The sequence below is a fragment of the Pristiophorus japonicus genome, chromosome 3 (assembly GCF_044704955.1).
Source record: "Pristiophorus japonicus isolate sPriJap1 chromosome 3, sPriJap1.hap1, whole genome shotgun sequence".
Taxonomy (NCBI): Eukaryota; Metazoa; Chordata; class Chondrichthyes; family Pristiophoridae; genus Pristiophorus; species Pristiophorus japonicus.
This window is the reverse complement of record NC_091979.1, coordinates 199,929,385-199,945,938: the sequence shown is the minus strand read 5'-3', so window position 1 is coordinate 199,945,938 and position 16,554 is coordinate 199,929,385. Positions and strand designations below refer to the sequence as shown.

Here is a 16,554-nt window from a genome sequence, read left to right as displayed (position 1 = left end):
ATTTCGGCCCCAGAGTCTGCACACTTTCTAATTGGCTGTGGGGAAGGCGGTGGCCCATGAGGATGGACCCTAACCCTAAATGCAACCAATAGCGGGAGAGTGGGGGGTGAGGGGTGGTGGGGGGGGGGGGGGGGGGTTTGCGGTCATGTGATGAAACCTCCAGGAATGCATCCAACTAGAGTTGGCAACACTACTCGGAGTACAGAGAAGATGGTTGGACTGCATCCCTTCACCTGGGCTAGCACAGCAGCAAGTGGAGAGATGTGCACACAGACTGGAGGGCTGAATGGGTTTATCCTGTTCCCATGACTCACACAACTGCAGTAAGTTTGGGAATTCTGGAAACCTGAGCAACCTCTTTTAAGCTAAAGTCAGATCTGTATTAAGCTAGCTGTTAGCTGTGTCAGCAATTCACCTCGCAAATCAGATCACCACGAGTGCTTGCCTGTGGGTCCCTCCCTTTACAACAGAGAAGGCCCATGACCAGAATGGGACATTCTGCATTGACAGCATTTAAGTAACTGTACATGCACGCAGCCATAATATAAGGAGAGATTTTACAATGTAAACAGGCTGTTAAAGTAAAATGAGACCTCCTTCAGAGAGCTTTGGTAGTTATTTTCTCACGAGGAGGGTAGCAAAATAAATTCAGTCAGGGTTCCTGCTGCTGATCCTTGTGACCCCTGCTGGGAAGTATGTTTGTTTGGGCAGTGGATGAGGACAACAACTTGCATTTATATAGCGCCTTTAAAACAAGGCGCTTCACAGGGGCATGATCAGACAACGAGCCACATAAAGAGATATTAGGACACAAGCTTGGTCAAAGAGGTAGGTTTTAAGGAGCGTCTCAAGGGAGGAGAGAGAGGTAGAGAGGTGGAGAGGTTTAGGGAAGGAATTCCAGAGCTTGGGGTGTAGACAACTGAAGGCACGGCCACCAATGGTGGAGCAAAGAAAATTGGGGATGCGCAAAAGGCAAGAATTAGAGGAACGCAGAGATCTCGGAGGGTCGTAGGGCTGGAGGAGATAGGGAGGGGCGAGGCCATAGAGGGGTTTGAAAACAATGGCGGGAACCTTAATTTCGTGACTGTCATATCTTTAGAGAGCAACACAGCACACAGCCTGTAAAATGGCTGCAGGTTCCGGTAACCTTTTTGACCTGCTGGTCAGGTGACCTGCTCTTTATTAACAGCACGAGCTGCAGTAACAGAGGCATCCACAGTGTTGAGCTACAGACATTACACTTCTCCCTCCTTAATGAAGAAGTTTTTATAACAAACAATTATCATACATAACTTGCCTCGTTATACATAACAAAGGATATGGACTTATTTTGTCATATTTACAAATCAAGCTTAACCACTTGTTTTCTGTTTTGAAGAGGATACCTTCGCTCTCGAACAGAACCTTCCAAACATGGTGTCGAATTTAAACTCATTCGAGGCTGATCCTGAGGGAAGTTTTCCTCCAAGAGATACCCTTGATTTCCATTTGAACTCTCTCTAACTTCAGACTGTTTGTTTTCCTGAGTCGGACTCAGACTTAAATTCTGACTTTCTCTTGGATTTGTTTCCAGTACATTGGATGTAGGAAATGCTACTGGTGTATCAAAACTCTCTGATGAGTCAGAAATAATGAAATCACTCTCACCTTCAACTACTTCCATGTCTGTGGGTAAAATATGATCAATGTGAACAAACCTAACCTGTCCATTATCAAACATCTTGACCAAATATGTGTGAGGACCACATATCTTCACCACTCTTCCTGGTAACCACTTTAACCATTTATGGTGATGGTTCTTCACTCTCACCTGCTGGTTTAATTTCACACTTCTCTCTTTTACTCTACCTCTATCATGATTCTCTTTCTGTCTTAATTGTGTCTCTTCTACGGACTGTGACAAGTTTGGTTTTAACAACGAGAATCTGGTTTGTGGCTGTCGTTTGAGAAACGACTCTGCTGGTGTTCTACCAGTAGTTGTATGAGGAGTATTACGATACATTATTAGAAAGTTAGCCAATTTGTGGTCCAATGACAACTGTTGTTTTTTTGGATTTGGATCCAATATTTGTTTAATGAGGGCACGTTTTACCATTTGTACTGTGCGCTCTGCTGCACCATTCGAAGCAGGGTGGAACGGTGGAACCTTGGTATGTTTCACACCATTTTTGCTCGTGAACTGTGCAAATTCTTCTGAATGAAATTGTGGTCCATTATACGAAACAATTTCTTCTGGGAGGCCAAATAAAGAAAATAATCTTCACAAAATGTCGAATGTTTTACTTGTTATTTTCCACATTGGAAACACCTCGACCACTTCGAATGGCTATCAATCACAATGAACAATTGTTGTCCTTCTAGCTCAGCAAAATCGATATGTAGCCTTTGCCACACCCTGGGAGGCCATTTCCATGGCTGTAATGGTACAGGTGTTGGTTGCTTGCTTACTGATTGACATGTCGCACACTGACTCACGATGTACTCTATATCTCTATCAAGACCTGGCCACCATAAGTAACTGCGTGCAAAACTCTTGGTCAAGCACATTTCCAGGTGCTGGTTATGGAGGTCTCCTAATAATTTGGACTTGAATTTATTTGGTATAACCACTCTTGCACCCCACATGATACAATCTTTATCGACTGATAATTCATTCCTATGAATGAAGAATGGATGAATATCTTTGTCTATTACCTGGTTTGGCCATCCATTTGCAATATAATCATACACCTTTGACATCACTGGGTCACGTTTGGTTGCCCTTCCAGTCTCTTCAGCTGTGACTGGCAGTTCATCGATGTATGAAAAATAAAACACCTCTTCCCTATCGGGTGTAACTTGTGATGGGGAAGGCAATCTAGACATAGCATCAGCATTACTGTGTTCAGCTGATCGTCTGTATTCAATATCATATATATATGCTGACAAAATCAAAGCCCATCTCTGCATTCGGGCTGCAGCTAATGTTGGAACTGGGGACTTCGGATGAAGGATTGCTGTCAGGGGTTTATGGTCCATAACAAGAGTAAACTTACGACCATACAAGTATTTGTGAAACTTCTTGACCCCAAAAATTAATGCCAAAGCTTCCCTTTCGATTTGCGCATAATTACTCTCACTGGCACTGAGAGTGTGTGAAGCAAAAGCAATTGGTCTCTCCTCCCCACTACTTAATACATGAGAGATCACTGCCCCAACTCCATACGGAGAGGCATCACATGCTAGCTTGATCTCTTGAGATATGTCATAGTGAACTAACATGGTGCTCTCTATCAAGCTGCTTTTACACTCCATAAATGCTGTATCGCATTCTTTTGACCACTTCCAATGGACCTGTTTTTTCAATAGTTCATTCAGTGGATGTAATACTGTAGCCATAATAGTTTAAAAGACCCAAAAATGATCGAAGTTCAGTGACATTCTTGGGAGTGGGTGCATTTCTGATTGCATCCAGTTTTTCCTTGGTTGGATGTAAACCATCTTTGTCTACTCTGTACCCTAAGTATTCCACTGAGTTTTGAAATAACTCACACTTGCAAGCAGCCACTCGTATTCTGTGCTTCTCTAGCCGTTTGAGGACATCATTCAATATGTTATCATGAATTTGCCTATTTGGTGCTGAAATTAGTATGTCATCTAAATAACATACTACCCCTTCAATACCTTGCAAAATCTGGTTCATTACCCTTGGAATATGGCAGGGGCAGAAGACACTCCAAATGGTAGCCTATTAAATTGATATAGGCCTAGATGAGTATTTATAGTCAAGCATGACTTGGACTCCTCATCTAGTTCCAGCTGTAAGTAGGCATTCGTCAGAACCAAGATTTTGAGAAAATCTGAGCCCCTGTCAGTGTTGTGAACAAATATTCTATATTTGGCAATGTATTGGGTCATTACCCTCTAGAACCTGGTTTACGGTTACTTTATAATCACCACACAATCTTATCTCACCATCGGACTTAGGTACAACATCAATGGGTGTAACCCAATTACATCGATCCATCTTACAAATAATGTTCTCAGTCTCTAGTCTTTTGAGTTCTTGCTCAACTTTCTCCTTGAGTGCATATGGTATGTAACGTGGCTTGCAGTAAACCAATTTAGCGTCCTTCTGTACCTTAACACTCGCCTTGAAGCCCGTTTCGCAGAACACCTTCGGATAATTTTTGGTGACATCATCCTTTGATGCAAATCTTGTTTGAACATGAAAAATCTCACTCCAATCCAGCTTCAGTGATCCCAACCAATTTCTTCCCAGTAAGACAGGCTTGTCTCCTTTCACTACTATTAGAGGCAAGCTCTGAAATTGATCCTTGTATTTCACCAGTACGGTGATACGGCCTACAACCGGAATGTTCTCTCCCGAGTAGCCTCACAGCTCTATCTTGACTTTCTCCAATGGGAAATCCCGCAATTTGTCGCGGAATAGCGACTCCGGTACTACACTACTACCAGTGTCAATTTCCATGGGTATCTTGAATCCTGCAACATCTATGTGGATTATGATACTTTTCGATTCGCTGACCATTAACCTCGTGCTCCTGATGATGTTTAACTCTAACATCTCCTCGTCCTGTTGTTGTTCTTCCATGCTATGTAGTCTCCGGGGATTTCTACTCATAGCTTTGAAAGCTGGTTTACCCTTCAGTCGGCATGCCTTCGCAAGATGCCCAGTTTTCCTGCAGATGAAACACTCTGGCTGCACATATGGACAACTTTGAGCAATGTGTTGTCCCAGGCACCAATAGCAGGACGTCAATGCTCTGTTCCCATTTCCAGTTTCTGAGACTTTGGGGCCTCACCACCTTTTATTTTGAACCTGCAGGTGATTCAAATCAGTTGTCTGATGACTGAAATTAATATGAAATTCTTGGGAATATTGGTTGGCCATGGTCATTGACCTAGCTGTCTGACAAGCTAAATCAAATGTGAAGTCAGGCGTTGTCAATAACTTCTGATCGCATCATTTTCCATCCCACAAACAAAGTGGTCTCACAATGCTCGGATCTGAAAGTTTCCGAAATTATAGTGAATAGATAGCTTTTTTAATGCTACAATGTACTCACTGATACTTTCTTCTGCCTTCTGATTTTGTATTCCGAAACGATAACTTTCAGCAATTTCTAACGGAACGGGGCTGTAATGTTGTTCTAGCTTAGTTAGAATCTTTTTCAGCATTGTATCCTTTGGCTTGTCAGGTGCAAGCAAATTTATCAGCGTTTCATTCAACTCAGTTAAAATTTTAGCTCTTTTTTGTTCCAACACCGCCCGGTTATTGTCTTCATTACCGGGAATTTCGATGATATTATTTGCAGTGAAAAACATTTCTATTCAATCTACATATGCTCTGAAACTTTCATGGTCATGTTGAAATTCCCCCACATGCCCTATCACTCCCATAGGGACAGCCATTTTGACTCTGGCAGTTTAATCAAGTGTGCTCGTAATTTACATCGGATTTGTAGCAGTTTCCAAAAACAGAGAAGCTCTCAAAGTCTCTCTGTCGGCTGGCTGAATCCTTCACCAACAAAAATTTCAGCTTTGTATTATCTGATTAGATCCCATTCCCATCGCCAATGTCATATCTTTAGAGGGCAACACATCACACAGCCTGTAAAATGGCTGCAGGTTCCGGTAACTTTTTTGACCTGCTGGTCAGGTGCCCTGCTCTTTATTATGTGGGAAATCAGGGACATTGTGTGGAGGAAGTGTGTCCAGCTGCAGTTCCTGTCAGACCGCATTGTGGCACTGGAGCTGCGCATGGATTCACTCTGGACCATCCGCAATGCTGAGGATGTCGCGAATAGCACGTTTAGTGAGTTGGTCACATTGCAGGTAAAGGTTACAAAGGCAGATAGGGAATGGGTGACCATCAGGCAGAGTAGGAGTAGGAAGGTAGTGCAGGGGTTCCCTGTGGTCATCTCCCTCCAAAACAGATATACCACTTTGAATACTGTTGGGAGAAATGGCTCATCAGGGGAAGGCAGCAGCAATCAAGTTCATGGCACCATGGGTGGCTCTGCTGCACAGGTGGGCAGGAAAAAGAGTGGGAGAGCTATAGTGGTAGGGGATTCTATTGTAAGGGGAACAGATACGTGTTTCTGCAGCCACAATCGAGATTCCAGGATGGTTTGTTGCCTCCCTGGTGCAAGGGTCAAGGATATCTCGGAGCGGCTGCAGGGCATTCTGGAGGGGGAAGGTGAACAACCAGTTGTCATGGTGCATATAGGTACTAACAATATCGGTAAAAAATGGGATGAGGTCAGACAAGCTGAATTTAGGGAACTAGGAGTTAAATTAAAAAGTAGGACCTCAAAAGTTGTAATCTCAGGATTGCTACCAGTGTATGTGCTAGTCAGAGTAGAAATAGCAGGACAGTTAAGATGAATACGTGGCTTGAGGAATGGTGCAAGAGGGAGGGATTCAAATTCCTGGGACACTGGAACCGGAACTGGGACTAGTACAAACCGGGCAGTCTGCACCTGGGCAGGACCGGAACCAATGTCCCAGGGGGAGTGTTTGCTAGTGCTGTTGAGGAGGGTTTAAACTAATATGGCAATGGATGAGAATCTATGCAGGGAGACAGAGGGAAGTAAAATGGAGGGAGAAGCAAAAAGTAGAAAGGAGATAAGGAAAAGTGGAGGGCAGAGAAATCAAAGGCAAAAATCAAAAAGGGCCACATTGCAACATAATTCTAAAAGGACAAAGAGTGTTAAAAAAACAAGCCTGAAGGCTCTGTGTCTCAATGCGAGGAGCATTCGTAATAAGGTGGATGAATTAACTGCGCAGATAGCTGTTAACGGATATAATATAATTGGGATTACGGAAACATGGCTCCAGGGTGACCAAGGCTGGGAACTCAACATCCAGGAGTATTCAATATTCAGGAAGGATAGACGGAAAGGAAAAAGAGGTGGGGTAGCGTTGCTGGTTAAAGAGGAGGTTAATGCAATAGTAAGGAAGGACATTAGCTTGGATGATGTGGAATCTGTATGGGTGGAGCTGCGGTACACCAAAGGGCAGAAAACGCTAGTGGGAGTTGTGTACAGACCACCAAACAGTAGTAGTAAGGTTGGACAGCATCAAACAGGAAATTAGGGATGTACGCAATAAAGGCACAGCAGTTATCATGGGTGACTTTAATCTACATAGAGATTGGGTTAACCAAACTGGTGGCAATACGCTGGAGGAGGATTTCCTGGGGTGTATAAGGGATGGTTTTCTAGACCATATGTCAAGGAACCAACTCGAGAGCTGGCCATCCTAGACTGGGTGTTGTGTAATGAGAGAGGATTAATTAGCAATCTTGTTGTGCGAGGCCCCTTGGGGACGAGTGATCATAATATGGTAGAATTCTTCATTAAGATGGAGATGACAGAGTTAATTCAGAGACTCGGGTCCTGAACTTAAAGAAGGTAACTTCGATGGTATGAGACATGAATTGGCTAGGATAGACTGGCGAATGATACTCAAAGGGTTGACGGTGGATAGGCAATGGCAGACATTTAAAGATCACATGGATGAACTTCAGCAATTGTACATTCCTGTCTGCCGTAAAAATAAAACGGGGAAGGTGCTCAACTGTGGCTAACAAGGAAAATTAGGGATAGTGTTAAATCCAAGGAAGAGGTATATAAATTGGCCAGAAAAAGCAGCAAACCTGAGGACTGGGAGGAATTTAGAATTCAGCAGAGGAGGACAAAGGGTTTAATTAGGAGGGGGAAAATAGAGTATGAGAGGAAGCTTGCAGGAAACATAAAAACTGACTGCAAAAGATATGTGAAGAGAAAAAGATTAGTGAAGACAAATGTAGGTCCCTTGCAGTCAGAATCAGGTGAATTTATAATGGGGAACAAAGAAATGGTTCTGCCTTCACGAAGAAAGACACAAATAACCTTCCGGAAATACTAGGGGACTGAGGGTCTAGCAAGAAGGAGGAACTGAAGAAAACCCTTATTAGTCAGGAAATTGTTTTAGGGAAATTGATGGGATTGAAGGCCGATAAATCCCCAGGGCCTGATCGTCTGCATCCCAGAGTACTTAACGAAGTATCCCTAGAAATAGTGGATGCATTGGTGGTCATTTTCCAACATTCTATAGATTCTGTATCAGTTCCTATGGATTGGAGGGTAGCTAATGTAACCCCACTTTTTAAAAAGGGAGAGAAAACAGGGAATTATAGACCTGTTAGCCTGACATCGATAGTGGGGAAAATGTTGGAATCAATTATTAAAGATGTAATAGCAGCGCATTTGGAAAGCAGTGACAGGATCAGTCCAAGTCAGCATGGATTTATGAAAGGGAAATCATGCTTGACAAATCTTCTAGAATTTTTTGAGGATGTAACTAGTAGAGTGGACAAGGGAGAACAAGTGGATGTGGTGTATTTGGACTTTCAAAAGGCTTTTGACAAGGTCCCACGCAAGAGATTAGTGTGCAAAATTAAAGCACATGGTATTGGGGGTAATGTATTGATGTGGATAGAGAACTGGTTGCCAGACAGGAAGCAAAGAGTAGGAATACATGGGTCCTTTTCAGAATGGCAGGCAGTGACTAGTGGGGTACTGCAAGGTTCAGTGCTGGGACCCTAGCTATTTACAATATACATTAATGATTTGGTCAAAGGAATTGAATGTAATATCTCCAAGTTTGCAGATGACACTAAGCTGGGTGGCAGTGTGAGTTGTGAGGAGGATGCTAAGAGGCTGCAGGGCGACTTGGACAGGTTGGGTGAGTGGGCAAATGCATGGCAGATGCAGTATACTGTAGATAAATGTTAGATTATCTACTTTGGTGGCAAAAAGATTAAGGCAGAATATTATCTGAATGGTGACAGATTAGTAAAAAGGGAGGTGCAATGAGACCTGGGTGTGATGGTACAACAGTCTTTGAAAGTTGGCATGCAGGTACAGCAGGCAGTGAAGAAGGCAAATGGCATGTTGGCCTTCATAGCGAGAGGATTTGAGTATAGGAGCACGGAGGTCTTACTACAGTTGTACCGGGCCTTGGTGAGGCCACACCTTGAATATTGTGTACAGTTTTGGTCTCCTAATCTGAGGAAGGACATTCTTGCTATTGAGGGAGTGCAGTGAATGTTCACTAGACTGATTCCTGGGTTGGCAGGACTGACATATGAAGAAAGACTGGATCAACTATGCTTATATTCACTGGAATTTAGAAGAATGAGAGGGGATCTCACAGAAACATATAAAATTCTGACAGGATTGGACAGGTTAGATGCAGGAAGAATGTTCCCGATGTTGGGGAAGTCTGGAACCAGGGGTCATAGTCTAAGGATAAGGGGTAAGCCAATTAGGACCGAGATGAGGAGAAACTTTTCACTCAGAGAATTGTGAACCTGTGGAATTCTCTATCACAGAAAGTTGTTGAGGCCAGTTTGTTAGATATATTCAAAAGAGAGTTAGATGTGGCCCTTAAAGCTAAAGGGATCAACGGGTATGGAGAGAAAGCAGGAATGGGGTACGAAAGTTGCATGATCAGCCATGATCATATTGAATGGTGGTGCAGCCTCGAAGGGCCGAATAGCCTACTCCTGCACCTATTTTCTATATTTCTATGTTAACAGCACTAGCTGCAATAAGACAGGCGTCCACAGTGCGGAGCTACAGACTACAGACATGACAGTGACGTTGCTAGACCGGGAGTCAATGTAGTTCAGCGAGCACAGGGCTGATGGTTGAACGGGATTTGTTGTGAGTTAGGACTGCATTAGAATTGGTTGTGTCGCTTCCCTCGTTCGAATAGCCTGTTGCCATTCACTATGCAACTTCATACTTGAAGAAAGACAGTCATAGCTGGTTACTGTCGAGGGGGTGGCGGGAGGGGTGTGGTGCCTCGTACAATGTCCCCAGCCAGAGTCAGCACCCTCAGAAGACAAGCAGAGGAGACTAGCGGCGGGGCAGTGTTTATGCTATAATCCTGTCACATTATTGTAAAAACATGTGGATCATGCTTGAAAGTTGCACAGAACATTCAAGATGTATAGGGATAGAAGTGTGATCTCGTCCACTCTGTCTTTCTGTCTCTTGCTCTCTCTGTGTATGTCATAGAGTCATAACGGCACAGAAGGTGGCCATTCGGCCCATCGAGTCCCTGCCGGCTCTCTGTTGACCAATCCGGTCAGTCCCATTACCCCGCTCTATCCCCGTGGCCCTGCACGTTTATTTCCTCATGTGCCTATCCAATTTCCTTTTGAAATCATTGATGTCTTTCTCTACATCTTTCTGTCTCACCCTATAAATCTGATTATTTCTGTCTCTGTTGTTCTGTCTTGCTGTTCCTCTCTGTCTTTCTCATATCTTTCTGTCTCTCCATATATAACTGTTGTGATCATTCTTTCTCTCCCTGTCTGTCTTTGTCTCACACCATCTGTCTTTCTGTCTCTGTTGTGCTCTCTGTTTTTCCATCTCTCACTCTCTCTCACTCTATCCGTCTCTAGGTCCTTTGGGTTGACTCAGCGCAGGAGAAAGTTTAGAAATAAACATCTATTCATATTTCTTGGCTGCTGACTGCCTGCAGAATGTAAACACAGAAGTACAAGAAGTTGTAAGAGGAAAAAGCATGAGGTGAGATGAGTCACAAATCATTCGTCCGCTCAGATCTCTGCTCCACGGATAAATAAACAGAAGCTTCAGTCTTGGCTCGGGATCAAACATTGAACAAATCAAGGAGTAAAATCCAGCCCTCTGTAAACTCTCAAGGTTACTCCAGTCTGTTACTGCCTCTCACAACAGGAGCACAATATGCTGAGCTTTCCAAACGTTCTTACTGTCAGTTATCTCCCCCCATCCCTTCTTCCTCTCCTGTCCTGAAAGTGCTCATTCCATACCAGGGTACAGTAGAAATGCCAACCATCCAGAATTATCCTGGAGTCTCCAGGAATTGAAGACTAATTTCCAGGAAGAAAAATCATTAAACAAAATAGTTTTTTCCATTTATTAGTTGTAAAAATATTGGAAATGGCTGAGAGCCAAGGTTAATCTAATTGAGTAACAAAGGAGTCTGTTCCCTTTCCAATTGACTGTGGGAAGACAGTGCGCCTGGAGGATGGACCAATGAGAGTAGGGACGCGGTGATTTGAGGTGGGAGGTCATGTGATCAAACCTCCAGAAATATGGCCAACCAGAGATGGCAATTGAGAGTACAGTCTCCATCGGCACCTGTTGCCCTGTGGTACCTGGCCACTATTCATATTCATGTGGGATGTTTGGTAGGGAATGTTAGCAGGCTAACATTGTCTTCTGGAGGGTGTCACACCTGACTAATCCTGCCCTGTACCCGATAGCAACCTATATCCAGGAGCAGGAGCATGAGCTGTTTGTTTCTTTCCCTAACCCGGGGGGGGTGGGGTTTCCAAGGCCATTTGTACCATCCCATGGCGGGTAGATAGAGTTAAGATACAGATCAGTCATGAACTAATTGCATGACGGAACAGGCTCAAGAGGAGGGAGGTGGGGTGGAGATCAGCTAGCTTGGTACAGCCTTCCTGGTCTGTGTGACTCATGCTACTCACTGAACCATCTGGGAGTCAAGGCTGTGTTGTCTTATTTTCGATTGAGACGGATGAGTTTAAGTTTGATATAGTCGAACCCTGCCTCAGTAGATTAGTTAGTAAAGGCACTGGATGAACAGAATGGCCCTGTTTTCACCCTGCCTAAATTAGCCCATTCTATCCTGGCCAGGACCGCTGCAAGGGTCATTACGATTGGTCTTTCAGCAGCTTGGATGGGGTGGGGGTGGGGAGCATGGGTGGGTGGATCAAATAAACTTTTGATTTCCACAGTGTCTCCTGCTGGAATCTCAGTGTTTAAACTCTGCACACCACCAGCAGTGTGCTCTTAGGCGTAGTCATTTGGTCATCTCAGCATTAGAAGTTGGGTAGACTAGGCTTGTGTTCCCTTGGGTATTAAAGATTAAGAGGTGATCTCATTTAATATGATTAAAGGAATTGATAGGAGAGAAACTATTTCCTCTGGTGGGAGAGTCCAAAACAAGGGGGTGAAACCTTAAAATTCGAGCTAGACCATTCAGGGGTGATGTCAGTAAGCACCTCTTCACACAAAGGGTAGTGGAAATCTGGAACTCTCTCCCTCAAAAAAGCTGTGGGAATTTGTAGCAGGGGAAAGCTCATTCTCAGCGACACCTGTTGGACAAGTTGCACCCCACATATTTCGACTGAGTTGTGGGGAAGAGCATAACTAGAGACCATCAATGTAAGATAGTCACCAAGAAATACAATACGGAATTCAGAAGAAATTACTTTACCCAGAGAATAGTGAGAATGTGGAACTCTCTACCACAGGGAGTGATTGAAACGAATAGTATAGATGCATTTAAGGGGAGGCTAGACAAGCATATGAGGGATATGCTACAAATTCCCATCTTTCAGGAACTGTGCAATATAGCAGGGGGGGGGGTGGCGGGGGCGAGGAAATGAAAATTTCCTCTGAGGCCTATGTGAGTGGGATATACTATTTCACTACAACTAATGCAGAGGAACCCTTCCCCGGCCTATGGTTAGTGTATGTCTAGGAGGTTCACTGTGCGGCCTCTGGGGTCTCTATATGTGTCTGAATCTGTGAGCGTTCTGCTCATTCTGCTGTCATAAATGTTGCTGGAAATCGGTGTAACAAACACAAAGTTCAATAGAATTAAATACAGAGATGTTTTTAGTACATACTTTACACACAAACGTGAAAGGAACTTGAGACCAACCTGTTCTGTAGATCTCATAACGTAGCGAGAATCCTGCTCCCTGGTGTGCGTAATCTGACACAAACTTAATGTAAAGCACAGCGCCCGAGGAGACAATGGACGACGGGGCGATGTTCCCGCAGTGCTTGCCCAGCAAGTCTGCATTTTCCCCATCTCCATCGCGGATTTCAATGTAGTCGTACCTTAGGAAAAAGCAAACGAGGACACGTTAAGTCATGCACAGTGTGAGCTGGCGTTCCATGCAAAGGTCAACCAACATTTTCTCACTGAGAAGACAACCAGTAGCCATCTTGGGGCAGAGATTGCTCCCCCGACTGAAAGTACGCACACCTACCATTTCTGAAGATTTTTCTCCACCCCAATCCATGGGGCTGAGAGTAGAACGATATTGAGGACTTTAAAAAAAATGTAATCTCCGGGCGGTGTTTGGGTCGGCTGTGGGGCGGAAGTGCGTACGGAGAAGATCGGACACCAATATGTATCATCAGCACCGCGCTGACGCGTCACAACGTCATTCGCCTTCAGTTAAAGGGGAGGGCCGCTGAGAGCTCTGCATTGGGGTTTAGTTAAGCCCACTGGGCCACCAGCGAGGGTTTCGGCCAGGTCAGCGGCCCGATTCCCAAGAGGGGGTGCCGTGCTGCTTGTAGACGGCCTGGCCGGACCCGTGGCCACCATTGTCGGACCAACCTCGGAGTCGGCCAACAATTAAAATAAAATGGAGGTGCTGCCATCGCGCCCTCCCCTTCAAGGGTGGATGCACCGCCCAGCTACACATAGCTCCCCGCAGGGGAAAACTGTCAGTGGCACCGACCAGCGGCAGCACTGCTTCCGCGGGGCAATTTCCTGCGCGGGGTAGAAAGGGGTGGTCACCGGTCCGTGTGGGATCTGCAATGGACCTTAAGGAGGAGAGCAATTTTGCCCCACTTGACTCTGTATGGTGGCATGAAATGGGAAATGTCCATTCAGCTTCTCTTCATCTCTTATTTCCATTGACCTCAATTACATGAAAAGTGGAAGCGAGGTGTATAAAGGGCAACTGATCCGATATCGCTCGTTTTACACCCCCACCCAAAAGTCAAATCCCCCCCAACATGCTCAGCTCCATCTGTTTATCTTCCCTCAATCAGCAATCCCTATGGAATTTCATCATTTAAAAAAATTATTTCTTGGGATGTGGGCGTCGCTGGCAAGGCCGACGTTTATTGCACATCCCTAATTGCCCTTGAGAAGGTAGTGGTGAGCCACCTTCTTGAACCGCTGCAGTCCATGTGGTGAAGGTACTCCCCCAGTGCTGTTAGGTCAGGAATTCCAGAATTGTGACCCAACAACTATGAATGAACGGTGATATATTTCCAAGTCGAAATGTAACTTGGAGGGGGACTTAGAGTTGATGGTGTTCCCAAGCGCCTGCAGACCTTGTCCTTCTAGGTGGTGGAGGTTGAGGGTTGGGAAATGTCTAGCTACATATTTGTAGAGTTGATTATATATTTTTTGGCTGTTTGTATTTGATTGGACTTTAAGTTCGTAGGTTTGGTTTCTTTTGTTGCTAAGTGTCGCACCACGTCATGTGTTGTGGTATACGGAGCGACAAAGGCCAGTTCCGTCCCTAGTCTGGACCATTGGCTGATCTCAGCTGTGGCAGCAGCAGAGGGATGCAAATGGCTTAAGTATGTCTGGTTCAGGAAGGATCAAAATCAACCTCCGGATTGCTATCCACTGGAAAGTTTGCGTGTGTGGAATGTCAGGGAAGCGCAGGATCAGGCTCGGGAGTGAGGCGCTCCTTTGTGGAATGGCTTGGCTACACAACACTGTTGAGGATCAAGTATCAGCCGTGGCTCAATGGGTAGCACTCTCACTTCCGAGTCAGAGGTTGTGGGTTCAGAGTCCCACCCAGAGACTTGAGCACAAAATCCAGGCCGACACTCCAGTGCAGTACTGAGAGAGTGCTGCACTGTTGGAGGTGCCATCTTTCAGACAAGATGTTAACCCGAGGCATTGCCCTCTCAGATAGATGTATGTATTAGTTGTAGAAGAGCAGGGGAGTTATCCCCGGTGTCCTGGCCAATATTTATCCCTCAATCAACACATAAAATAGATTACCTGGTTGCTGTTTGTGGGATCTTGCTGTGCACAAAATAGCTGCCATGTTTCCTACATTACAACAGTGACTGCAATTCAAAAGTACTTCTTTGACAGTAAAGTGCTTTGGGACCTCCTGGGAATGTGAAAGACGCTGTATAAATGCAAGTTGTTGCTGTGTAACAGGCTATTTTTAAGCGCAGACATGTAGCACTGACTGACCCTGCTCTCCCATCGCAGGAACTAATTGAACTCGAGAAAGAGGGCACAGTACCCTCCTGAAGATCAGATCATTGGTCCTTGCTATCTTCCCTGCCTCCCATCCCCAACTCCCGACAAAGGTCATCTTGTTTTGAGAGTGAGTGGCAGATCAGAATGAATAGGGAATGTGACAGCTACATCCTCAATCTCATCCTGGGACAGGAAGCCTGAATCACAAGGCTCCTGCAGGCACACTTTGCTTTCAACATCCCATCCCCTCCTGTGAGCTCACCTCACAGTTTAGTCACCTGCGGTTGGCTTAAATGACATAGAATTACATTGAAATTGCAGCACAGAAACAGGCCCTATGTATTGTGTCCCAAACACAGATGAGACTGCACACAGGGAGGTTAAAGTCACAGTGACCTCAGTCTTTATTAAGACACTCCAGAGTGAGGAACAGGCCCAAGGGATGCTGGGATACCTTACGACTTCAGGGGATGCGCTCTCTGGTGGCGGAACATGGGAGTGCATGATTTACAGATACACAACATCACTCCCCCCTGCAAAATCAAAGTGAAAACTATTTACAAGGTGAGGCAGCGGGGAGCCTTTCTTTCCCTGGTGGATCGCCTCGGTACAAATGTCTGTTCTGGTGTGTTGGCTGTGCCCTCGCTGGGCTGGTGTGTTGTTGGCCCTGCAGGGCTGCTGGGTGAGCCTGGCCTTGCTGGGCTTTTGGGCGTGATGGGTTCGATTTCCTGGTCCAGGGTGAAGCCTTTGGGTGTGTGTTGTGGGCTCGATAAAGGTGGTGCCTGCTGTGGGTTGTTCAGGGCAGTCTGTGAACCGCAGCCTCGTTTGGTCCAGGTGCTTTCTGCAAATTTGTCCATTGTTTAGTTTGACTACAAACACCCTACTCCCTTCTTTAGCTATCACCGTGCCCACAATCCACTTGGGACCATGTCCATAGTTTAGCACATACACAGGGTCATTCAGATCAATTTCCCGTGACACAGTGGTGCGGCCATCATTTTGTTGCTGCCGCCTGCTCTCTACCTGATCATGCAGGTTGGGGTGAACCAGTGAGAGTCTGGTTTTAAGTGTCCTTTTCATGAGTAGCTCAGCCGGGGGCACCCCTGTGAGCGAGTGGGGTCTCGTGCGGTAGCTGAGCAGTACTCGGGACAGGCGTATTTGGAGTGAGCCTTCTGTAACTCATTTGAGGCTCTGTTTGATTGTTTGTACTGCCCGCTCTGCCTGCCCATTGGAGGCTGGTTTAAATGGGGCCGAGGTGACATGTTTGATCCCATTGCGGGTCATGAATTATTTAAATTCGGCACTGGTGAAACATGGCCTGTTGTCACTGACCAGTATGTCAGGCAGGCCATGGGTGGCAAACATGGCCCTCAGGCTTTCAATGGTGGCGGTGGCGGTGCTTCCCGACATTATTTCACATTCAATCCATTTTGAAAAAGCATCCACCACCACCAGGAACATTTTACCGAGAAATGGGCCCACATGGTCGACATGGATCCTTGACCA

General features: G+C 45.4%; 1 protein-coding gene across 2 annotated transcripts in view; it reads right to left on the bottom strand.

Annotated features, from left to right (window-relative positions):
• LOC139260070 (neuropilin-2-like) overlaps positions 1 to 16,554 on the bottom strand; it is a 186,957-nt gene that overhangs the window by 128,429 nt on the left and 41,974 nt on the right. For both annotated transcript variants that reach the window (XM_070876200.1, XM_070876201.1), the window contains exon 3: positions 12,739 to 12,920. In XM_070876200.1, the coding sequence (XP_070732301.1) occupies positions 12,739 to 12,920 (182 nt within the window). The remainder of the gene's footprint in view (positions 1 to 12,738; positions 12,921 to 16,554) is intronic.